The 25858-nt window shown below is 39.1% G+C and overlaps 1 protein-coding gene across 1 annotated transcript in view; it reads left to right on the forward strand.

Moving 5' to 3' along the window:
- Positions 1 to 25858, forward strand: part of LOC124163930 — a 286595-nt gene that overhangs the window by 46503 nt on the left and 214234 nt on the right. Inside the window, exon 2 of the mRNA XM_046541044.1 lies at positions 5873 to 6315. Coding sequence (XP_046397000.1) covers positions 6122 to 6315 — 194 coding nt within the window. The 5' untranslated portion in view covers positions 5873 to 6121. The remainder of the gene's footprint in view (positions 1 to 5872; positions 6316 to 25858) is intronic.

Consider the following 25858-nt stretch of genomic DNA (forward strand, 5'->3'; position numbering starts at 1 on the left):
CATTGCGTGTTTGGGAACGGCTTTGATATTGTTATTAAAGTATTCTATCGATTATGGTAGGTTTCCATGGAGTAGGTACTTGAGAAGAACTCTGGGATCCTCCCTCCCCATCAACGACTTTTCTCTTCAATTCACAATAATGCCCACTCCCTTTCATTCTACCTTATATTCATATTCTGTTCCTTCCTCTCCCTCGTTTACCCAACATTCTTCCCTCTACGCTGTTTTCTAAATACCCCCCCCCCCCCGTTAACTAGTCTCTACATCCATACCTTCTGTCTCCTCCGCATCTCATCTGAAAGCTGCCTCTCCTCACCCACCGTGTCCAGCACTTCATCGTACCTCCTCCTCTCCGTCCACTTCACCTACTGTGTATAAATTTTTACGAAAATATATGTATTTAAAATGTTCCGGAAATAGGAATAGTTGTTTTTGCATCCACGCGTGCAACAACATAGCCTATCATAACGAACGTTTCAGGACCCATAAAGAGTACCTACGATTTGGTCAGCATTTTCCTGCTTCTCAAGAATTACAATGTTTCCTTAGCATCTATTGTGAAGGAATGGTTGAATGTGAGATTCGAGTAAATGTTTAAAAGTTAATAAAATTTTTAAGAAGATTGTACAAGCTTTTTAATCCGGGAAAAATTCTCGGAAAAAGAGAAAAGACGGATTGCGTCATTTAAATTGAAAACGTTTTTAATACAAATGTGTTCCTTGAAGAACATCGTTTGAGCCACCACAAAGCTGTCAGACAGCAAAATCCAGTGTTCCTCGGCGGAGGAAGTGAAGGTATCGGTATTGGAGAATTGCGGATGCACTATATCGGTCGGCGTGACATTTACCGATTAATCATTGAGGTTATGTAGGAGAGGGGATGAGGCATAGCCTTCCCATAATGCCACTCGTGACATTACACATGACCTCTAAGGCCTTGTCTGACCATAAGGGCGGAAGTAGGGGAGGACATAGGTCGCTTGGGAATAACCCACTATCCAGCTTGTGAATCTCTTTTCGAAAAATTGCGATGAATATTAACTAAATAAGCCATGGAGGCAAGAGAGGTATGTAATGGAGAGCTTCTTTTGCACTAGAGTTTAAGTGATACTTCGTAAGCGATACTACTCGGGTGTCAAGGTAATTTTATCAATTCTAATGCCTCATAAATTCTGCGAATTTTATATCAATATTAGAGGTTATATCAGTTTTTGTAATCAATAACACAGGTTTGAAAAATCCTAAATTTCTTAAAGAAATTTACTTCGCTCAAACAGTTTTTCTTCTCTTATTTCAAAAAAATTGGCCAACATTTACTTTAAAATTTTTTTAACTTTAATAACTCTGTTCTACGGCATTTTAAAAACCGATTCCTCTTCGACGATAACATATTTTGCTGAGATTCTCTATTCAGTGAAGATTGCCTCTATATTGATAAGACTGCGGCAAGATACTATATCGTGGCTTAATAATAAAGGCTGCAAATTATGGATGTACCAGGTAGAGGTAAAGGTATGGAATAGACGCTTTTAAGCGGAGTGGATTGAAGTAGAGGGATGATAGAAGCAAATTGGATGGAATATTATTAATGCGAAGGTCTCTTATTCAGTGTATGAAAAATATCGCCTCTGTACGAGAGCACGATATAGTATAGGTGGGGTAGTTACGTTTAATAAAGGAGGAAATATGTTGCTCTTCTGAGTTCATTTAGTTTCATTCCCAATTACTGAGAATTTCACAAATTAAAGCATAGGATAGTAAAATAAGAAAATACCTGTATTAATTATGTGTTGAAGTCTCCTAATTACCAAAAAAAGTGTCATTTTTGTTTGAATAGTTTTATCTAAGCTGCTAAATTGGTGTCACATTCAAGAAATCTATACTTAACTTTTTCTAATCCAGAGCTGCTTCTGGGAGAAATTAAATTTCAAGACTTCTCATTTTAAAGATTTGGAAAAAAATCCACCATAACAATGTAATAGGCATGTCGACTTAATATAAGAAACTTGTATACTTATTAAAGTCATTCGTAATTATTGTTTCAGCTACATATTTAGCCCGCAATATTTACTGCACAAAATAACACGTATTTTAAATCTTTCCTGAATAGAGCTGAATATGTAACCATTTTTTATGTTGATTAGAAGCAACATTGGGGTATAATGGGTTAACAGTCAACATTTATCCTAAATGCCATTGTTCACGCAGTACCGAAACTTTCATTCTGGAAGAGAAACGATTCAGAATTGCGCGTGGAATCTGGGGGGGGGGGGGAGAAACTGCGCCCTTAGCCAAAAAGGAGGATTTTGTCCCTGGAGCTCATAAAATCATGCAAACAGACTGCCAAGAGGAGGGACGAGAGTTTTTGGAGGGCACCTCTGCCAAGGGCAGAGAGGAGGGACCCGAAATAGATGTCGCAGGTAAGATGGAGGAAGGATGGAGATAAGACTCGCTCAGAGCGAATCCGCTGGTGGCATGGCTGGGGGAGGGGAGAGCACTTTGACTGGAGAGGGAACTATCGTCCCGACGATTCAACCCTCCTTTATCTCAAAGGGGGAGGAAACTGAGTTATGAGGGACGGGGGTTGGAAACGGATATTTAGGGCGGTAGGGGGATGACGGGAGGTAGTGGGAGGAATAAATGAGGGTAGGTGAAGTGGGTGAGGAGAGATTGGAAGAAGAGTATGATCGTCTTATTTCAGCAGTTGGAGAGGACCTTTGTCAAATCCACTCTCATGGTTACCAAGTAAATATTTATGCGTTCATATGAAGTAATTCTCGATTTAAATATTCTTTTTCTTGATCTTAATTTTTTTATGATGATTAGCGTCTCGGAGTATTGATGTAAGAATGATATGCAAAATTATTTGCCAAAGTTTCGATACATTTTAATGTTTAATTCAAGACTATGAATGAATATGATTACATTAATTCGATACACGAAGGCATGAAAGATTACAGCAACGTTTTTTTTTACGTCAATAATCTAAAAGGTAATTCAATTTTACATAAATTAAAAAGAAGAGGCGAGTATTTTGACAAAGATTTTTCGCAAAGATTTGTTTACTGATTATAACTAATCTGGTGAAATGTCATAGTTGACATCAAATTATTTTATATTCATGTCTATATTTATTCCAAACTGTTTACGTTATTTAAGTCCAAATGAAGCGGAGCTTTAGATAGCCTCAAAGGTATAAGCACCTGTAAAGAGACTGCCTTTGTTAAATAAATAAATACATGCCATTAATGGTGCTGTTATATCACCAAGGTTTCAATGGACGACTTGTCCATCGTCACAAAAATGTTTCTTTCACCCTGATGGGGATGGACGAGTGGTCTATTGAAAGTTTGGTGATAATCAACGAAGTAACCTTGATGGAAATCCCTAAAAGACTTCACGTAATTTATACTATCGTTGACTTCGGAGAAAAAATCCGTGATTTCGGCGTTAAAGAAGCAAAGAGTGGGGGAAAAATATATTTTTGAGACACTTAAATCATCCAACTTTTTTATAATTAACAAATATCTTATTTGTTAGCATTGAAAAAAAATATTAAGCCTTACCTACTGTGATTTTCCTCTGGGGATTAGAGCTTTTTTTACCGGTAGACTATGATTTTCCTCGTATATCCAACTGTCTGTTCGAATAATTTCAGTAACTGTAGACTCGTATCTTCACTGATTCACTCCTTTCTGTCGAAAAGTGTGAAGGAAACCAATTGAAAAAAGAGGTCTAAATTACTCAAAATAGGATTTAATGGCTAGGAGCATCACTTGAGCGCTAGTCCAAATTTCTAAACACTCCACTTAATACGTCGGTTGCCTATCAATGGTAATTTATATGGGACAATTTTAAAACCTGAGCGTTAATTAGTATGCTTACCGTGCACTCATAAAACTGGGGGCCGAATGCTAAATAACAATTAGGATAAAATTAATTTTATCATGTCATCAATTAATATTGAAAAAATTTAAAAATAATTTGTATGCAAAATTATATGCAATCAAAATCATACATGTAATTTATTTGAATTGAGTATTTTTTCTTACTCTTGACCTCTACGTTTAATGTTTATTCAATGTCATAGCAGTATATTTGTTAAAGAATTTTAAATGCAAATTTTTTCCAAGCTTTTAGTATATTAATGGACCTTCATCAGGGCTATGATTGAATTTGAGTACATAAATTTGATTCATAAACGCATAAAAAGTTATAACAGAATGTATTATGTTTAAAAAAATAATATTTAAAAATGTTAGTGTCTTCCTTTCAATAAATTTATGTCCGAATTATTTTTTATTTTATTAATGTATAAAACATTGTCACAACCTTTTATGGCGTCATGTATCAAGTGTGCGTACTCATGTACGTATTCATTAATAACCCTAATGAAGGTGTATAAATACACCAAAACGTTGGCAAACATTTGCATTTAATAAATTACGAAGACAATCCTGGAAAATTCAATTCAAAGTGTTTAAAATCATTTTAAAGTTAATAAAAACATATATTGGCTTTAAATAAAGTTTAATTTAAAGTCAATACTTGCATTAAAAATTCTTCAAGACGTATACTCCAAGAAACTGAATCAGTGCGTATTTATAAAAGTAATATGTCAATGTATTACTTACAAGATTAGTTTGATTCGATCAGAACTGTAGATTTGTATCACCGCAAGCTAACCCCTTAAATCTTCACAGTTATGGTAGTAAAGCAAAAGGAAACCAAGTTGCGAGTTTGTCGACCTGGGGTGAGAAAGGGGTGAGAGAGGGTTGAAGACAGATTTAGGGAGGTAGAGAGATAATGCGGGGGGGGGAGGGGGTTTGAAGAGGTGAGTGAGAAGAGATGGGTATGCAGTGAATTCTCTCCTCTCGTCCACGATTCCATTACAGATGGCAGATGCTATCTCTAAGGTGACAAAGGAAGTTGAGTCGCTAGGGCAAAGTAGAAGACCCTGTGGGTTTATGGAGATCAAGGTGGAATGTGTGGATTGTTTGAGATTCTTCGAGTCAGAGGTGAAGGGTCGGAGTAGCCTGAGAAACGCAAGAACATTGGTGCTGATAATATGTTCGTGAAAGGGTAGTTGATATTATGGCTATGGATGAAAAGGCTCTTCTGTTCATATTTGGATAGGATATTTGCGTTATTTCGCTTCTTGTACAACGATAGACACTAAAGAAGTAGTCAGATGTTTTCTATAGACCCTTAATTGGGAGTCAAACTCAAATTGTATTTATGATGCATAACATCTATGATACGCATACATAATGGTAAATATTCGTGCAAAATTACTTGGAGGCTGTGTGTAATACTGCCTCAAGATTTACAATGCAGTAATTGGTTACACTAGTTCACTGTACCTTTCTTTTCAAGGCATCTCTCAGTGGTCCTCAGTGAGATAAAAAATCTTCGATTGGCATTTTCTTACTAATGATAGAGGACGAATTTGTGTTGATTTTTTTCATTTTACCATTACCAATTAGAACATGAGTGGATGTTGGTATGAATTGCAGTGGTGCTAAAAATGGAATATATTGTGCTCTAACTTTCCTTCATCTAGCTCTTAGCATAATACTGAGCAACATTGTGACGAAAACTTTTAATCTGTTGAAATTTTGATCGTTTGACAACTGACAGAATCTATATGTGCTAAGTTTGATGACATAGAGGGTCTATGTAAAACAGTTTTGTTTGTACTGTTGTTTAGTTACGCAGCATCAAGCCAACATTTGTTTTTGGTCGTGACGACAGTGAGTGGGCAAGAAGCTATTACCCCGCGCAAAAACTGGTAAAATATTGTATGTATATGTTTCAGTGAAAATTTTAAACATGTTTTAGCACTTATGTTCATTTATTTTATATCCTTTCAGGATCCTGCGCCTAACTAACGGCAGTTGATCGGCTCTTGAAGACATCTCATCTTTAATTTTTGGACTTATCACTCCCAAACAACGAGAACGCTTTCTGATTCACGTTCGTCAGCTGATCACCTTTAAAATCCTCCGTTCCCACTGTCCTCGTCACGAAGTCTTACGGAAGGCGAACACTGCTAACGATCTCCCTTCCCATCCTTGCAAAAATCCACACCCATCAACGTTTCGGTCGTTGTACGTTTCGCCATGGACAACTTCTACACCTCCAGGATGCACGGATTCCCGACCAACTTCTCGTCGCACGCGGGCGTGGTGGGGGTGGCAATTGCAGCCGAAACAGCTGCGACCGCCACGCGAGGGGAAGGCGTGGCGTCCCTCATCGTGGTCCTCGGTTCGAGCCTCTCCCTCGTCGGACTCGTCTTCGCCTTCATCACGTACAGGTAGGAGGGCAATTGCGTTTGTTATCTTAGATAGAGTTGGCACGTATGCAGAGAGGAGCTGCCGTATACGTGAAAGGGCGTCACGATATTCTTGCTAATGTTACTGACTAGATCAACTTGGATGGGAATCTCTTTCAGACCGTGCACTGGAAACTAGACTAAACTTATTGAATCCGAAGCGATAGTTAACCATTTAATAGGAATGTCTTTGATACCTCAACACACACAAATGATTAAAATAAACGTGAAATCCAGAGCGCAGTAGCTAACTAACCGTACTTAGCTATCACTCCAGTCATATTAAGATGGACAGTTTTTAATTAAGATAACTCCTTCAAGTACCTGCTAAAAATCCATGCTCGCATTCATCCTCTTGTATACTTGCGGCATTTAAACACCCATTTCTTCGTCTTAATCGAAAGCTCAAGTAAGTTTTAACGCATATGATCTTGCAATTTCCAGGCAACAGCTCAAACTGACATCGAAGGAATATGAATTCTCCGATGAACTTATAAAGAGTACGGTCAATCAGTATTTACGGAGAACACACACGTGGTTGCACTTGATTGAATACTTTTGTTGTCCCGGAATTATTTGTGCAATTAGAAGCAGAAAACCATACAAAACTGCTTCTTTTATTTTCTTTCTTTTCCTGGTACTTTTCCCGGAACAATGCCAGCAGAAATATATTTAATACTCGTCATTGCTTAGAGCCCGGTGATAACTTGTTTAGAACGTGGCCTAATGCACATAGAGTGATTGCTGAGGCCTCTAGAATAAAGTCAGAACACTACTCCCTCAAGGGATCCCTTATCCCTACGGCAAATGTTTAGCCATTTCGCCCTTCTCTCAGGGTTACGGGAAAAATAAAAACACGGAATCCATTGCTGTCGCTATTGAAACAGTTTGGTGCAGAGGAATCGCCCACCTCTCTTATTAGTCGATTAAAAAATTATTTAAAAAAAGGCACCAACTTGATGTTACGCATATGCTACTAAGCAGCCCGCCATTTATGATTTAGCTAAAAATGGCGGCCTGCGATGATTCATCTTCGTAGTTATTATATGGAAATCTAGAGGACTCTCAGTGATTGCAGCTTTTAGTATCCTCTGACCCCAGGGATGCCGACATACAAAAACTATTGGGGGGACCCAAACCGGTGATCTTGCCCCGGGAAATTTTATTAGTTGTGAGTTTTAAGTTTTTTAAGCATTTTAGAAGAGTCATATGATCAACATTAGAACTCTGATAGCTCAAATCTCGATATCTGGACACTCCGGTGAAAATCGACAAGCCAGAAACATTTTTTCCTCACACCCATAACGAATTTTTGAGGGGGCTCGGGCCCACTAAGACCCCATGGAGTCGGCGCCACTGCCTGACCCAGGGGTCTCGAATTTACTAGGCCACGAGGGCCACATTCCAAGTTCCGAATCGCCCCGCGGGCCGGATAGCAAATTTGCCGATGACTAAAGTATTCGATACAAACGTCTACTGAAGAATCCGGTGGCGTATTTCTTATTTACGAGCAGTTGAAGGTGACTTTGACGTGCAGTGCACTGCTGCAATGCTCCTAGCGGCGTCTCACAGAGTTAAACGAGCGAGAATTGCGCGCTACTTGAAACGAGTGCGCGGACCGTATTTTGGAGACCCTTGCTCTGACCTATCTGTATTCAATTACTCTTGGACCGCTTTTGACATTATCGGCGCGATAGTTTTGGAATCGTCCTATGAGTGAATTCCGTTCCTTACTTAATTACCTTCTCCTGTGGCTATGTAAACTCAAGATGGTTTATGGCCTCATCTATGACCCGCCTCCACTCTTCTCTGCCTTTTGTCACTTCTATTTCTGCTCCAAGTCTCCTTGAATAAATGGTCTCTCCAACGCTCTTGGTCTTGGTCTTCCTAAAGATCTTCTGCTATTGTGTGCACAGACCACTGTTGTCTTTTATTTGGAAAAAAATGAATGAAAATGGAAACGAGGATATACAAAAAAAAGTGAAACAGAAAACATGCCAAGTGCCGATCACCCCATCCAAATTTTGGGCAAAGTGTCTTTTACACACACTGGTGTGGTGGTAGCCATCATCTTAATTAAAATAATCGATTTAAATTCGGGGGTTTCAGCGAAATTGATATCCATGGTGGTGTGGCCTATATAATTCATAAGTTATTAATGTCAGTAAACGTTATATAAATTGGGAATATTATGTTACTCACTACCCTGAAAATTCAAAATGGTTTTTGGTCTTGCCAACCACCCGCCTCCACTATCCTCTGTTATTCGTCAGATATATTTATGCTCTATGCCAGTGGTGTAGCTAGGAATATGCTTTGGGGGGATGAAGGGGCTGAAGGCCCCCTCCAGACAACGGGGGTTCCGGGAAAAGTTTTGAAAATTGACATGCCTGGAAATAGATATTACATCATTTTGGCCCTTAAATTTTAAATTTGAGCAGATGCAGTTATCATGCGTCAAAACCAGACAATAATTTGAAATAATATTTTCATTCCTCTGAGGCTTTGGGGGTGAGGTCTATCCCCTCATCCCTCCCCCATGGTTACGCCACTGCTCCAAACCTTCTTAAATCCCTCAGTACTTGGTCTCTCGGTCTTCCTAGTTGAGGCCTCCTACCGTTGGATCTGCCATTGAAAACCTTTTCAAACGTACCGGTGTTGCCTTCTCTTAAAAGATACAGTTTACGGCGAGATTCGGTGGAAATCTTTGATGCTTAACATAATGATAGTACTTGTCTATTTCCAAACTTATTTATTTTCACCGACCCAGGTTTCGGCTCATAATGATATCTTAAAAGTAAATATGGTGCCTTGAAAATGGCACTATCTTACGTCACCTTGGTTGGTAGAAATAAAGAAATAAGAATATTGACAAGTACTTTCATTATGTTAAATTGTCTTTCTTTAAAATCTGGCTCAGCCATATTAAAAATTTGTTTTTTATTGCTGCAATCATATCAGTCTCACAATAAATCAGTCTCAGTTCTGTATTATTACTGATTCTACGAAATCCTGCTTCATAAACAGGTCAAATATTTTCCTCGTTACTTTCTTTTCCGAGGTTATGAGAAATTTTTACTTGAGACTTTGCTGCTAGTGAACAAACTTCGCGGCCGTTCTGTTCCCGAATTCAAAATCAATATGGCGCCGTGTATTTAGTACCTTGTTCTCGTTTCTGCTTACCGCAACAAAGCCGTGCTTTTGGCTTGGACTTGAGCCAAGCAACATTCACGACGGTCACCCGAAGCCGAAACTCGTAGGTACCTACTGGTGCTACACTGGGAGTTTATGTGCAGGTCGAACGTATACTGTGGTTATTTGGCGCACCTCTGTGAATGAACAATGCCCGTCCGTGGTCGCCAATTTTACACGTTAAACTTCCGTGACAGGTATGTATGCATGCGTTTTCTTGGTTGTGATCTACTTTGCGCCAAAGTGGGTTTAGTTTCCGACCGATCCAAATAAACTTCGTTTACCATATTCTCCAGCTTGCCTTGGCTAACGTGCTTGTCTCACATGTAAAGCAATAGCTTTAGGCGTTACTCAGAAAAAACTTATTCTCATTAAATAAAATAACTTTTGAAATTTCGCGCATTTAATTTGACACGATCGGTTTCGTCGCGGAGCGAAAATTAGTTAGGTGATGACGAAATCGGTCATTTAAAATTAAGAATGTGAAATTTAAAAAAGTTATTTTGATGAAACATGCATATCGATGGCTAAGTTCCAACAAACACGTATCTCAAAAATAGCAAATTTTCAGGAGAGCAAAAAAATATGATTAATTTTTTTCTAATTGTATGCTAAAATTAAGCACCAAAAATTCATAAAGCTGAAAAAGAAGCATGCATTTTCCAACAAAAAGTTGTTTTTTGCTTGAATTTTTAAAAAATTTCATGTCACTTTGTTAAAGATACCTATGTGAAACCGGCCAAATTTTGATAACGTGTTGTTAGATAAGTGTCATATCCTTAACTATGTGGTCCACGTTCCAAGCAACAATGGTTGCCGCAAAGAGGACTTACTGAGTGGCATGGTATTTCATGTCTAATTTTCATTCCTTTCTATGAACTTTATTATTGCATAGAACTCAAGTTTTCCGCAATAAATTACATTCTCTCGACCATACTCACTCTCAGAATCAAAAATGATGATAGGATAAACAGCTTATCCCGAATTATTGGCAGCTGATGGATATCGAGCAAACGATGACCCTTGGCCGAGTCTCGAGGGAATATGTTAGGTAAGAATGAAAGGGGGAAAAAGGGAAATATAAGCAAGATGTAAGTGCTATCCCAAGATTCGAACCTAGAGTTATCCGTTTCATAGGAGGACGCCTTAACCGTTGCGCTACCTGATTTATCTGTGAATAACTAGAACATTCCTTTTAGCTGAGTAATTAATATATATAAATGTTAATTGTCAAAAACGGTGGCTCACACTGTCTGGAGGTACAACTAAAAATTCATTGCCATCTAACTATGACCTTTACTGAAAATTTTAAATTGATAGTTGAACTGAAAGTGAGTTTTTGATTGGAAATGATTTTCCCAGGAGGACAAAAAAACAAACAAGAAAGTTGAATTCATAAAACGTGGTCAACCCTTGATCACTAAACCTTCGTAATTTTTACGACGCGCCCAATTGAAATTCCAAGGTTTCGGAAAATTCATATTTTTTCATTCATTTTCATTTTATGGTATTTTAAATATTAAAAATAATATTAGATATTTAAATATTTAGCATATTATATATTATTTACTTTGCAATGAAATTCCTTCGACTCCAATTTTTTGTGCATAATCGAAGGTATTGAGCCAGGGGACTATTTAATTTATTCCTCGAAGTTTAGAGAATACGAGTGAAATAAATAAAACATTTCCGTTCAAACAGTTTTACGGATCATTTCAAATCAACGCATGGAACGCTGGAACAATCAGAAGCCAAAATGGCAATATGTAATTTTCATGCTCCCTGAAGCACAGTACAGAATCCTTTTTCGTGGAGCCCGCAACCCTAAGAATAGAATGCAATTTCTCGAATTCGCAATCGCGCCAACGTCAGGACGCACGGCGAAATCGAAGCGTTGGATACGATGCAGAATGCACAATGGGAAGAGGAGGCATTGGCCCTCGAAGTGCATATGGATGGTGGCGCCTGCACATGGCAGCAGCGAATGCATATCATCTGCACAAGAATTCTCCGGGGATGCATTCGAACTTACGCGGTGGGGTGGCGCTCGATTTCTTAAATGGCTTTTGTTTCCAGTTCGCTTGGCCCGGAGACAAAAGAGCATCATCGGTCGCAGCAGCACGTGGGTAGTTGCCTATCGCCCCTTTCCGAATGCATTCCATTACTCGCTTGTCGCATGGGGCTTCAATTCTGTGAAATAAGGACGAAGACTGAGAAATAGAAATATACTGGGGAATAACTGGCCCCGTTGACGGAAGAAATCGTGGGAGGGAGAAAAGCTGGCGTGGTGAGCAACATTTTGCATGCAAATCGGTCCTAGATCCGTAGTTAGCTGAAATAAATGAATCAATCTTGAATATATTTTATAATTATTTATGTCATAGGAGGTGAATAGGAAAGGAGGAAATTCCGTGTTAAAACACTTAATTATGTATCTTGTGATTGTTAGTTGTTGCCCTTGGTGGCGGCGGAGATAAAGTCCTCGCCTACCACACCGAAGGTCGTGGGTTCGAGTCCCGCTTGGATAGGTTTCTCCTTGGACATAGGACATGGGCGTGTGTGATCGTCTCTTGTTGATTGTTTTAACTCCCGATGTGCTGCCTTGCTGTGCTGTTCTCGGGGGTGATTGAGATAAATAAATAATTTTTTAATTTTTATGCATTGCCAATTTATGGCTAAGGATTGATTTTATAAGCAACTTAAGTATCCATTAAAGTTTTGTCGTAATAATTTACATTTTATTTTCACTTCGCACTGATTTTGATATTTTTGTAATAATGCACACTTTTATGTGCACCAACTTGCCTTGATGCTTAGATATTTTTGTTTGTCTTTGCTGTCATTGGTATCGGATGGCATCCTCATCGAAAGAGTGGTCTTCTGGAGTGCCTAATATCATATTATTTATTGTAGGTGACGCTCATTTTATGCTATGAACTATGGAAATGAATTATAAAAGTCACATACATTTTAGGGGTAGACTTTTCCGTACTACCATAGTGTAAATATATACAGGGGGCTCGCCGCAGGTACATACATCGTACATATTTTTGATGTAGTTCTGTAAGAATTAAGTAGATGGCGAGGAAGAATTTTTTGCTTTTTTTTAAATTTGCTCGTTTCATAAGCCAGAAAATATATTCTGAAGCAGAAATGGTCGCTTCGGTTAGTGGTAACAATGGTTAGTCGATTTTGTTCATGACAAAAGGCATAAAAAATATTTCCTTGAATTTCGGCCCGTGACTTGGCTTTCCCGTGTTTATATTCCTAATCCAGTTGCCAGCAGACTGTTCTTAGTATTAATTTGGAACTTGCAGGAAACGTATATTGTACATTTTTTCCATACTGGTCAGCTTTAATTTGTATGAACTTACTCTATGGTAAAACATAGTAAAAACGATTCGCCTCATCTAGGACAATAATGAACCTGCAGCATTATTTTCGAGCCGAACCGGATATCATTAGCCTCTTTGGAAGAGTTTATGAAGTCTTTATCTTATAAAGACTTTCAAACGCAGCCGCGTAATTTTTGGAAGTCACGCCCCCACATACGAACCCACACTCCAAAACACTTATCAACGATTCATGTTAAATAAAAACTTCTGGGCTATGCCACCACGTAAATTTTGGGTGGCCCCAACGTTTCCATACCGATGCTGGTAACTTTGTAAAGGGGTTCTGATAATAACTGCGATTGAGAAAGCATCGGTCGGGAAAGGTTGGGGCCATTCAAAAATTGACGCGGCGACATAGCCCAAAAGATTCTATGTAGCATGACGAGTACCCGCGAAATTTTTGACAAAGAATTACTAAACAACGAATTATATTAGTTCGGACAGTGGTAATATGACTTTCAATATGATTATCCCATGAAAACCTAAGCTGTAAAATACTATGCGGTACAGGAACAATTTTGATTTCACGCTATAACTTTTTCTGCCTCAGTGGAATCCACGCCTGTAATCCACCTCTACTTAGAGAGCGTCGCAGTTTCCCATTTCTACCCATTGGAAATTCCACCCTTTTAATAGACTGTACCATTCTCTAAATCCTCCTTTGAGTCGGTGTGCCTCCTCTTCCCATGAGATCAATGGCCGTCCAGTCAGCTGTGTCCCTCGCGATGATTGCCAGATTAATCACTCTTCCCAGCCGGGAGCGGCGAAGGTGTGAATAATGCCAGGACATTCCGGGACCCATTTGCAACATTCGGCTATATTTCACATCCTCCCGCTCTAACCCCTCCCAGCCGTCGTCATGCTGAAATAACCGTTTCCTTTTTTTTATAAAGGCAAAAAACGTTATCTCCTCGGGTAAAATAAAAACGTCTCAAATTTACCATGACGACTGCCTGGTATTCACGCCCGGTAAGGACGTTATTATCATTGTATTCTAACGACTAAGCTAGGTTTCCATGGAGTATTTACGAAGTATTCTGGAAATCTCTCCTCCCTTAAGGGACTTCTCTTTTTAATTCATTTACCCAAAATTCTATTCCCTCTAGCACTGTTTTCAACATCCTCTCCCTGCGTAGTGCTCGCTCCATCCATACCCTCTGTCTCCTCTGTATCTCATCTAGAAGCTGCCTCTCCTCACCCAACATGTCCAGCACTTCGTCGTTCCTCCTTCATTTCAACTTCTCCATTCTTCTCATGACCCACCGTTTCAATGTTATGTCAATTGGAAACAAGAGACTGCACTCTGTAATTCCTAAGTTACGTTTCGGGTTTTCTCGCTATTAAAAGCAGTTGGAGAAGTAAAATCAACTGGATTCATGCTGACTATACCAGTAATTTAGCCAAGTGAACACGTATACTCGCCAGAGGCGGATCCAGGATAGGGACAAGGGGGGGGGCTAAGTGGGGGTTAAAATTCCAGCAGTAGTAGAGGTTCTACATAGTGTAAATTGGATACCCAAGGGGGCTATAGCCTCCTTAGCCCCACCCCATAGATCCGCCACTGATACTCGCATATTAAAAAAATAGAGCGATGTTTATTGAATTAAACTGCTAAATGTGAATTTCATTCAAGTTAATCTCCTGAAATATGATATTGCGTATTATCTTTTTTATGGCTCCCACATCTGGAACGCTTCCAATCTTTTCTCGTCCTCAAGTGACCATTTTTCCGCATAAAGTGCTACACTCCATAGCAGACACCTCACTAACCTTTTCTTCAAGCTGCTACGTAACGATCCTCTCATAAGGTCCTTTCTGTTCATGAACGCCTTTTTTATAACGTAATTCTCATCCTCATATCCTCACCGCCTTATCCGTTTTCCTCTTATGTGCTGCCCAAGTAGTATAATCACTCTACCTGATTAAGTTTTTGCCTTTAATGCCTTGCCTTTGAAATTTATCTTAAGTCTCACATTCCTAGCTCGCGGTGCTTTACAAAACCGCATAACCTTGGTCTTCTTGTGATTCATCCTTATGCCATATTCATCGCAACTCTTGTCTAACGTATCCACTAGAGCCTGGAGCCATTACACTGACAAATCTGACACTTACTGACACTGGCTAGTCAATGCCTGATATTCCGCGTTCATCACTGATATAAACACCATTCCTCCACTTTTATTCCGGCTTCCAACTCACCCCACGTCTTGCCTTTACTTTTCCCATGATTCCCTTACCGTGGTGGAAATACTTATCCGTTCCCATGACCCCTAGAGCTCCACTGACGGGAATTATTCTCAATTACTGCTGGCACGGCCACGCATGCTGGATAGGTCGAAAGGTAGGAGCCATACAGAAGATAGCCCACGCGATAGAGTTGGAATGGAAGTGGGAAACCCTACCAACTATCTCTTACTTGAACACATGGTAAGGAAGTAGTCAGAAAAAAATCGGGGTGAGTCCTAACCTTAGAATTGTGTTTAATTAAGTAAAAATAAATTTTCCCTTGACAAATCATGCTTTATATTTATTTAATTAATCAAAATTTCTGGGTAACTATGAACTGTAATTACTTAGTTACCATTAATTAATGAAGCCAATTCATTGCAAAAAAGGTATATCAAAATTCTAGTAACTTCTTTTTAATTAACTTTATTACTGTACAACTGATTTATTACTTTTTCATTTTAAAAAGCACCTTGATAACCTTTAATGCCTATACGTATCAATAATATTCACTCATATTCATTCGCAGCCCTGATGTAGGTATCAAAATATACGGGAACGTTTGAAAATATTTGTATTTAAATTATTCAAGAGCATACACTCCAAGAATCTAATCAGCGTTAAACCTAGAGGTCAAGAGAAAGAAAAAAACTCAATTGATCGGATCTAAATTTTCAAACTACCCCAAAAACCGCCTCAATAGGCGTGTGGAATGTGTTAGGACACCAGCCGTTCGCAAATACGAAGGAATTGCTCTGACGAAGTTCCAGCAAACATTTATAACTTCTTATTATCCCATACCTATCCGTTCGGTAAATATCTGTATTAATTTATAGTTTCGGTCAGACCTGGAAATATGGTGGGGTTCTAATATAATATGATATTCTCCGTATTGCTCTCAAAGATATCTATTCTCCATTTCTCAATCAATCTAATCCTAGCGCGCAGCCTCCCGAGTCACTGGTGGTTCCCAAGATTTTTTTAAACCCTTGTGTAACGCCTTCTGTACGCCCGTAGCAGTTTGTGACAAATAGCGCATCTTTCCTTTCTATTTCATTTATTTCACGTATCAAGTCTTTCTGCGCCGAATCGCTGAATATTTAAGTTGTAGCCGGACGTGTGCGAAATAGCATCTATCTACTACTTTTTCATCCGAAAATCTTCCCGTATTGCGCTTGACGAATCCCAGCTTCTTTAGGACTCTACCAAAATTATATCTTATACGTGTTCCCCACGGTAGGTTCGAAGTTATGGTGGGGAATAACTCCGAGATACTTCACTTAATCTGTCGCCTTTGAGTGTGAGCACATTCCGCATTGCACGGTCGACATCGCTTATATATTCTCCCTTCTTTGTCCATTTGTAGACCTGCTTAAAAAAGGATTTTTCATCCATAGCTATCAGACCTAATTTACCAGCGATCGAAAGAATTCTCTCTTTATCCATAAGTGATTTTATAGGCATTTTTTTTCCTCGGGGTAGTTGGTTATCATCCTGGGAGCGAGGAAAGAGAGAGAGATATTCTACTTCTTTGCGTGCTAGTGTTCCTTCTCTATCGACGAATCGCGTGTGCGGAATGTATTCAGCCGTGAGGGAAAGGTCGTAATCTCTTCTTTGAAAGATATGATTTCAGTAAGAAATAAATAAAAGAGGCCCTTTTTCATTGTATATAATGTAATTTAGGTTTTTTATTTCGTTTCTGAAGCGAAGCCAATTCATGGATTGGGGGGGGGGGGGGTTAGTGGATTGCTATGGTATAAATTCGAATGTTGAAAGGTCAAATGAAAACTTTACAGAGGAGTTCAGCTTCATTCTTCAGTAGCGGCTGATACGTTTGTTGTGAATTTTTCGTGAAATTGGATGGTGACCTTGACCATTGTTCGGTCATTAATTCTAATTCCCCGGTGAAAATATTGTTTTACCTTTAGGCATAGTAAGTGCAACACAAAGCGCAATTCGCATTAGTTTATTTGCTGGACTGTTAATTAATTATCAAATAATGAAATCGTTCTCCTGAGATGAAGTGGAAATTTCGGATCAATAATTAATATGCACCGGTGAAAAAGAAATTCAAAAGAGACTCCACGTTTATCCATTATAAACAAAACGTAAATAAGCCCTGATTAAGATATAATATAACGTCATATCGAAACGTCGGCAAATATTTTTCATTTAATTCCAAGAAATAATTAATTAGTTACCTTAAGATAGAATGGTATTGGGACTTCCGCATTACAATAAATTGCATTAAAAAAAACTATCCGATGATTCGCGAGGTAGTGATCTGTACGCTACCATTTTGAAATTCATGAAGCATTTACAGATTTCGGGATAACTCCACGAGATGGTGGTAGTTTATAGTGTGCCTTGATGGCACGTGTTACTTCCGAGATAGCCCGAAGTGCAAAGAAATACGTGAAAGAGATCTCTTATGCTCGCCAGGATGAATGGTGTAACGCACAAGATACATTGGCTTATAAAGGGTTAAAGTTCAACTCATGAATCAAGTCGCTGCTCTGATTTTCCGCAAGCCTTTCACGTTCACGCGTTGAATGAAGCCTTATTTGTTGCACATACCAAAGCATTAATGGCAGCACAGGCAATATTCTCATTATGCTCCCGCACTCCTCCACTGTTTCACAGATCCAGAAGAGTATTGTATAGTGTCTACCTCTATTGTCCGACTTCCTCTCCTCTACGGCTGCGAAAATTTTACCCATGATAGAATAATTCGCAAAAAAATAAGTGCTTCAAAATAAATCCCTCCGTCTTCTCCTGAACCTTCCCAATTTAATAAGAATCCAAGACATCCTTTCCGCCCATAAAATCCCCAGTGAAAACCAATTCATCTCCTAACTAGTCTTCAGATCTAAGTTCATGCTCGGGGCAACTAACAACCCATTATTAAAAGACATTTGCAATTCCAACAATTTATAAACTCCTTCACGCAACCATTATATGAGCCTTTCCTCTGCCTTTCCTTCTTATGGTTTTAACGTTTTCAAGTGTTCAATAGATTAAATGTTTTTTGGAATATTTCAAAACCAAAAATTATATATATTTAATAAATATTAAAAAAGAATAAAATTAAAAGTCTAAAAAAATGATCAAAATAATATAATTTGCTACTTGAAATGGAAAAAAAAGAAATAAAATTATAAAAACGACAAAAAAAACTTACTGAAATCAGCTATCCAGTGTTTATATTTCGTGGCTCAATTATGTCCACTTAATAAATGGATATCAGAACATTTAAACATGACTAAATTATCGATCAAGTAGCACATGTCAGCCAATTTAAAAGAATCCAGTTATTCATTAAAATAAAAAAAATGTATTGATCAGAATGGGATTCATTATAAGCATGCTTTTCAAATAATTTTTTATTTATCTTTTAATTTTTATGTTTAGAAACGAACGCCCTTTACAGTTGAGAGCTTGTGTGTATTAAGTGAGAAAAGAGGACGTTAGGAATCTTGATTGTTATCAAAGAGCTGTATTCTTCTCCTTTCCCTAGTTCCACGTTTAGGCTCTCACTGTATGTAGAATAGCAAAGCTTCGATCCTATTTTTCTTTTTTTTTATATTATTTAGATTGATTCATAAAGAAGTAAAGAAAGAAGAAATATATTTAAAGAAAGTTTTGCGACTTTTCTTTGAGTAACACCACGTAAAGTTCCATGGTCTCTTGCGCGCGGATTCTATTCTAGCTTCTGAGATTTCAGACGCCTGTCCCGCTGGTCGTCGGAAGTTTGCTCCCTTTATTGCGTCGTTCTCGGCTTTTAGTTCGCCTCAATACGCACTGACTCGTTCCGTGAATGGAGGCTGTCTGCTCGAGATGAAGTCGCCTGGAAGAATTCTTTAGCACAGCCCACAATGACGAAACTTAGTTCTTATCTCGAGTGAAATCTTGACAGAATATTTGATAGGCGACAGAGAGTGAATTTTCGTTAATTCTGCGCTGAGTTTACTAGGGAGAGGGAAGTGGAAAGTAGACGAAAGCTTTGGAAATGCTGTTAGGGTCAGATTGTCTTTTCAGGGGTGATTAAGTGGAGAAACTGGACTTGAAGAATAAACTTTTCTCGAATTTGCGCGCTGGTAAGAAAATATAAGTCAACCGACGTTTCGGGCTTTAGAGTTACAACTTGACAAATAAGATGTCAACAAGATACCGGTTATTCGATCAGAAGCTCTTGGAATCGAACTCTGAAAAAATTATGATGGCCAGAGCTGTCTACGCTCCTCCACGACAACACGCTAGTCCACGGTCCTCCATGACAACAATCAGGGCTCGACGAATTCCGCCCCTCCTGATGATGAGCTTCAACGGTCACTTCAAATATTTAATCAGTAGCCTTGAGAATGGGTGACGAGTCGGAACCCGAAACGTCGGCGCCCTTCGACGAATAACCCTCGCGGAAACCCAAGAAAAGTTTAATAATTCTATTCGCCGGAAAAGTGTTAGAAGTTTCACAGTGTGTGTTGACTTTGTGACAACATTTTTTTGGTTGCAAAGTACGGTAAAAAAATAAAGTCACGACTTTGACCAATCAAAAACTATATTTACTTAATTTACAAGTTTTTTATGCTTTGGCAAAGCTAAAGTATTTTTGCAATGAATTGAGTGCTCCCTAGCCAATATTTTTCACCTCAAAGAACCCTCGCTTTCCTGCGGGTCTTGGGGGGTCGACAGCGTACAAAACGTCTTCCTCAGATTAAAAAAATACTGTCTGCATTAGTAGGCCACTTCCAGAACATCCTGGTCCTCTCCATACGAAAAATTGACCCCCTGTCACAAAGTCACCCCATTCTACTGTATGTTTACGAAACGGTGTGATTGGTTTTTAAATAGAGAAGAAGGTTTGTCAAAAACTACCTTCTTTATTCTTTTTATCTTACAAAAATATGCAAAACACATGAATATAGGCTATAGAGTTTGGTACCAGTACGTATAATCATGACGTCTGTTGGAAAAATCGAAACTTTTAGGTCAAATAAATGGGTAAATAGTGAAATTTGAGATTGATATTGTATTTTTCATCTAAACCCGATGATTAAACGTTTAAAATGATACGTCATTTATCACTGGAGGTGCAGTATTAACGAATCACATACGGAATGACAGAAAAGACCTTTTTGTAATAATATATATATGATATTTAAAGAAGATTTAGTGACTTTTATTTGAATAAAATATCTGCTTGTAACACCACTCCAGTTCTTGCATTGTTTTGAAGTCATACGGGTTGGTATTCCAATAAGCATTCCATTTCTGAAGAACACGATTTTTTTAACGTTCGCACGGAACTGTTCTTTTAAACTGACTGATACATGCTACTTGATGGATAATTTGGTAATTTATGAATGTCTTGATACCTACTGCGTTATATTGTAAACGACAGCATACTTTGATTTCACTAATGGACCGAACCTTTTTTCTTTAATCCGAGATAATGTTAGTATAGCTTTATTCCCGAGTCTTATCTATTGCGATTTAGGTAAAAACATCCCTTGAAAGTATATTTTGGAAAAATCTCAAGAGATTTAAATTTTTATCCTTTCCATTTATTCACGAAGGCAATATATGCATTAAGTTAATGAGCAAGTTCATGTGATCCGCGGTGACAACTCGTCCGAATGAAGTCTGTGCTGATGTTTAGGGATGAGTTGTAAAATGCTGGGGCACTTATGGTAATGATTACTCATTCTGCGCGTTGCCTTAGCAATGTGGGAGACGTTTTCAGTTAGTTCCCATGAATATTACCGTCGTGCGTGGATACCATCGGTGTGTATTTTCCATAGCTCTGGGAACTACCATCGCGTTAGGGATTCATTTTATTTCTTTGTTTTTTTATGGAATAGTACAAGTACAGGGTTTTTCACTTCATCAAGTCGGTTTATTAAACATTCACGTAAATAATGCTCTGAACCCAACTGCGTATTTGTATAATGAATGTTTGGAGTAAAAAAATCACCCGCTACGGGCGCGTGACGATTCCTTTAATCAGATATTAACAATAATAATAAATTTATTGTTCTAGTTCTGTTCCAGATGATTATGTGAATATGTTCTGTATTTTACTGTTTCTGATGATAATATCCTCTGGATCATATGGAGTATACATTTACACTATTGGACTCCGTAATGTGAAAATATAGGATAATATAAATAATGAAACGAGAAAAATATGCCTTATTGAATCATTTCAACGACAAAATAGTAGGTAAAGTCAGTGGTGGATCCAGGATAGGGACAAGGGGGGCTTAATTGGATACCCAAGGGGGAGCTATTGTCCCTAACCCCTCTTTGGATGTGCCATTGGATTATAACATACCAAAAGCGTGTAAAATAGGCCCTAAGTTTAATGATTACACTGGTTTACAAAAAAACAAACATTTTCTGGCGCAAGAGGTTTATTGACCGATATTTATAGGGTTTTTCGCGCTGATTTCAAATATGTAAATAGTTTTTCTCCATCACCCTCAGTTTTCGTGTGATTCACCGAAACGTCCCGAAAATCCCGAAAAATCTGGTTTCATGCACCAAGATACACTTAAAAGGACATAACTTCCACCCTAGTTATCGTAGAGCAATGAAACAAAAACCAGCGCACTTGTCATACTGTACGCGTGAATTGAGACTACATTTCGTTCCATTTTACATCGTCAGGGTTGGTACCCGGGGACCACAATGTCAAAAAATGCAATTTTGTTCCTGAAAAAGCGAACTTTCTGGACGTCCAGTGATATATATTTATATTTTTTTAGTATTGTCAATTTTATCGCTCGTATTGTATTAAGCAGGGTTGTGTCGTGAGTAGTGGATCGGAGCACGTGCTTCATAATCGCTCACATTCCCACTGTAGTAGGGTTGTCAGTCATTGTTGACCACACTCGCTCGTCTGAATCACCGCCATACGATTAAAACAACTGCTGTTTCTGCAATTGCCCGCATGAGGTGTCAGTGTGTCCTACAGCTGAGGACATGTTCTGACAAGTCACAGCAGTTGCTGTTCCGTGTGGTTGTATCGTGTGTCCTTTGATCGGTAGCGCGTGCTTTCTTATCGCAGACATTCCCACTGTAGAAGGGCTTGTAGGTCGTTGCCCACCACACTCGCTCGTCAGAATCACCGACATTTCAGTAGCAAGCGTAAGGTGACAGAGGATTTGAATAACCGATACGAAGTGAAGTTGTTTTCTCCTCCTTCAGTGTGCGGTGCTGTGCCTGTGTTTTACGTGTAAGACAATATGCCCAGGAAGTGCGTTAACCTCTGCGTGCGACAACTTCTGTTATATTTGTGGGGAGTTGACACTCAAGTCGCAACGTCGTTCTTTGACCCCTTTGGCGAAACATTGCTATGAATTATACTTCGGTTGTAAAGTGGGGGAGCAAGACAAGGACTGGGCACCACATATATGTTGTTCGACCTGCGCGAAACGTCTCGCAGAATGGGCAAAGGGATCGCAGCGTCACATGAACTTTGCTGTACCCATGATTTGGCATGAACCACGAAACCACTCATCAGACTGTTACTTCTGTGTAACAAAGATAAGTGGAATTACTGCCAAATCCAAGCATACAGTGAAGTACCCAGATTTGCCGTCTGCAATGAGGCCAGTTGCTCACAGTGCGGACTTACCCGTGCCAGCTCATCCACCACAACCGCCAGTGCACTTTGAACATGAGGAAGACACTCATGTTGAAGAGATACAGCTGCATGATCCTACATTTACGGAAAGTACATCTTCCAGTGAACCTCATCTCCTAACTCAGGGTGATTTAAACGATCTTATTCGTGATTTGTCCTTGTCGAAACAACAGTCCGAACTGTTAGGTTCAAGACTGAGTGGCTGGAACTTACTGCATCATGACACAAAGGTGTGTTTCTATCGCAATCGTCAAAGAGAGTTCCAAAATTTCTATTCTGAATCAAATGGTCTGGTTTACTGCAACAACATTGAGTGTGTAATGGTTGAACTTGGCCATGAACATAAAACGAGTGATTGGAGACTATTCATCGACTCGTCAAAAACGAGTTTGAAGGCTGTGCTGTTGCACAACGGGAACAAATTTTCCTCTGTGCCAGTAGCTTATGCTACTCACGTGAAAGAAACTTATGAAAACATGAAATTTCTTTTGGACACAATTCAATATGATAGATACAAATGGATGGTGTGTTGCGATTTAAAGGTTGTAGCCTTGTTAACTGGCCTCCAGTGAGGCTACACCAAATTTTGCTGCTTCCTATGTGAATGGGATAGAAGAGACAAGACACAACATTACCTCAGAAAGGAATGGCCGCCACGGCAATCACCAATTCCTGGACAGAAAAATATTGCGCATCCTCCATTAGTCTCCTCAGATGCAATTATTCTTCCCCCTCTGCCCCTCTGCACATAAAGTTAGGGCTGGTCAAGAACTTTGTGAGGGCTATGGACAGAAATTCAGATGCATTTCGCCATTTGAAGACACTATTTCCTCGGGTAAGTGACGCCAAAATCAAAGAGGGAATTTTCGTGGGACCCCAAATAAGAATTTTGATGGGTGACAAATTGTTCGAGGATGGGTTACACCTAGTGGAAAGAACAGCTTGGGGAGCGCTGAAAAGTGTGATCCGGAATTTTCTGGGGGATAATAAGGCAGAGAACTTCCGATACATTGTGGAAGAAATGTTGCAATCGTACAAAGACATGGGGTGCAACATGTCGCTGAAAATTCATTTTTTGGACTCGCATCTGGACTTTTTTCCTGACAACCTTGGTGCCGTCAGTGACGAGCATGGTGAGCGGTTCCACCAAGATATAAGTGTTATGGAGAAGAGGTATCAGGGACAGTGGAATGCAAGAATGGTTGCTGATTACTGTTGGACACTGAAGAGAGATGTGAAAGATGCGAAATACAGAAGGAAATCCATCTCCACAACATTTTAAGGTAATATGATACTTTCTTACATTCTTGCATATTTATATAAATATTCAAGCTCTTCTAGAACTGAGGGTGATGGAGAAAAACTAATTACATATTTGAAATCAGCGCGGAGAACCCAATTAGGATCAGCAAATGAACCTCTTGCGCCAAAAATCGTGTTTACCGAAATTGCATTTTTTGACATTGTGGTCCCCGGGTACCAACCCTGACGATGTAAAATGGAACGAAATGTAGTCTCAATTCACGCGTACAGTATGACAAGTGCGCTGGTTTTTGTTTCATTGCTCTACGATAACTAGGGTGGAAGTTATGCCCTTTTAAGTGTATCTTGGTGCATGAAACCAGATTTTTCGGGATTTTCGGGACGTTTCGGTGAATCACACGAAAACTGAGGGTGATGGAGAAAAACTATTTACATATTTGAAATCAGCGCGAAAAACCCTATTAGAATCGGTTAATGAACCTCTTGCGCCAAAAATCGTGTTTACCAGTGTTATTTGTATTTTAATTCGTGAAATTTGGTAAATTTATCGGAAAATAAAACTAAATAGATTTGTGCAAAGTTGAAACCTTAAAAAAATTTCAATTTTATCCGGTGTTGGCTTCGACCCAATAGAGGTGGCCCTTAGGTACTGCCCCATCCGCCCCTATGTACAGTATAAAACCAAAGTCATCAAAACGATACCAAACTTGGCAGTTCATAGATATCTTGAGGGTATGTAAAGTACGTTTTTTAGTCTAACGCATTGGACGGTAATGCTGCTCCATTGAAGAATGCACATAGTATAAACATCACCAATTCATGTATCCAGGTTCAGATAAAAAAAAATAATAAAACTCATACACGTATAAGAAGCTCATAATTAGTGAGAGAATATTTAAGAAAAGGGATATTAGGGTACTATGGGAGCAAGAAGAAATATGAGGGTTCTAGGTGAACCCTCTCAAGGATACAACACACCGGGGCCGGGACCCAAGCCCGTGGCTTGATCCGCCCGATGACCCGGGGAGGGGCTGGAGAGGAAGGAAAAAGGAAAGAGGCGCCGCCGCGATGGAAGCCCGCCGACGCCTCTGGGTAAGGATAGGAACGGAAGGGAGGGGACGGGGAAAAACACCTTAACGCTACAGAGCGAAAAGGGCCCACTAAATAGCGAAAGCAAGCATACGCAATTACTTTTCTACCAATTCTAGTGGATTTTCCTATGAGGAAGAAAAATCCATCGATCGAATCGGTGGATTACTATGGGAGCATTGCGAATACGTGGGAAGAGCGTTTGGCTTCTGGCAAAGGACTCCCGAAAATGAAATCTTCATACATCTCCCAAAATGAATTCTCGCTGTTCTAAATGCTTGATGGGAAATACCTTTCCCTATACTGTACCATTTCGTTTGATTTATAAGGCATTTGGACGCCTGTTCTCCTATTTTTGTCAAACTCTACCCTCACCTATATCTTTCTGGTAACAACGCGAAGCTAGTGTGAGCGGGCTGATTGATTTACTTGATTCTTCGGCATATTTTCAATACTAGTAAAATAATCGTCGGTATTTTAGTCGTAATATGCTTTTAACCTGCAGCAGCAAATTCAGCTGCCATTAAGCGACAATAAAACCCTTTACATCTATGACAGTTAATAATCACTTAATTCACCATTTATATTGTGAAAAAAGTCTCATATATTGCTAATGCAGTGGTCACAATAAAGTTCTACCCTTATTGTGCATAAAAAGTATCAATTTGATGAATTAAGGAGCATAACCGTTACAGTCACTTAATCGGTGATT

Source organism: Ischnura elegans, chromosome 8 (assembly GCF_921293095.1).
Source record: "Ischnura elegans chromosome 8, ioIscEleg1.1, whole genome shotgun sequence".
NCBI classification, from domain to species: Eukaryota; Metazoa; Arthropoda; class Insecta; order Odonata; family Coenagrionidae; genus Ischnura; species Ischnura elegans.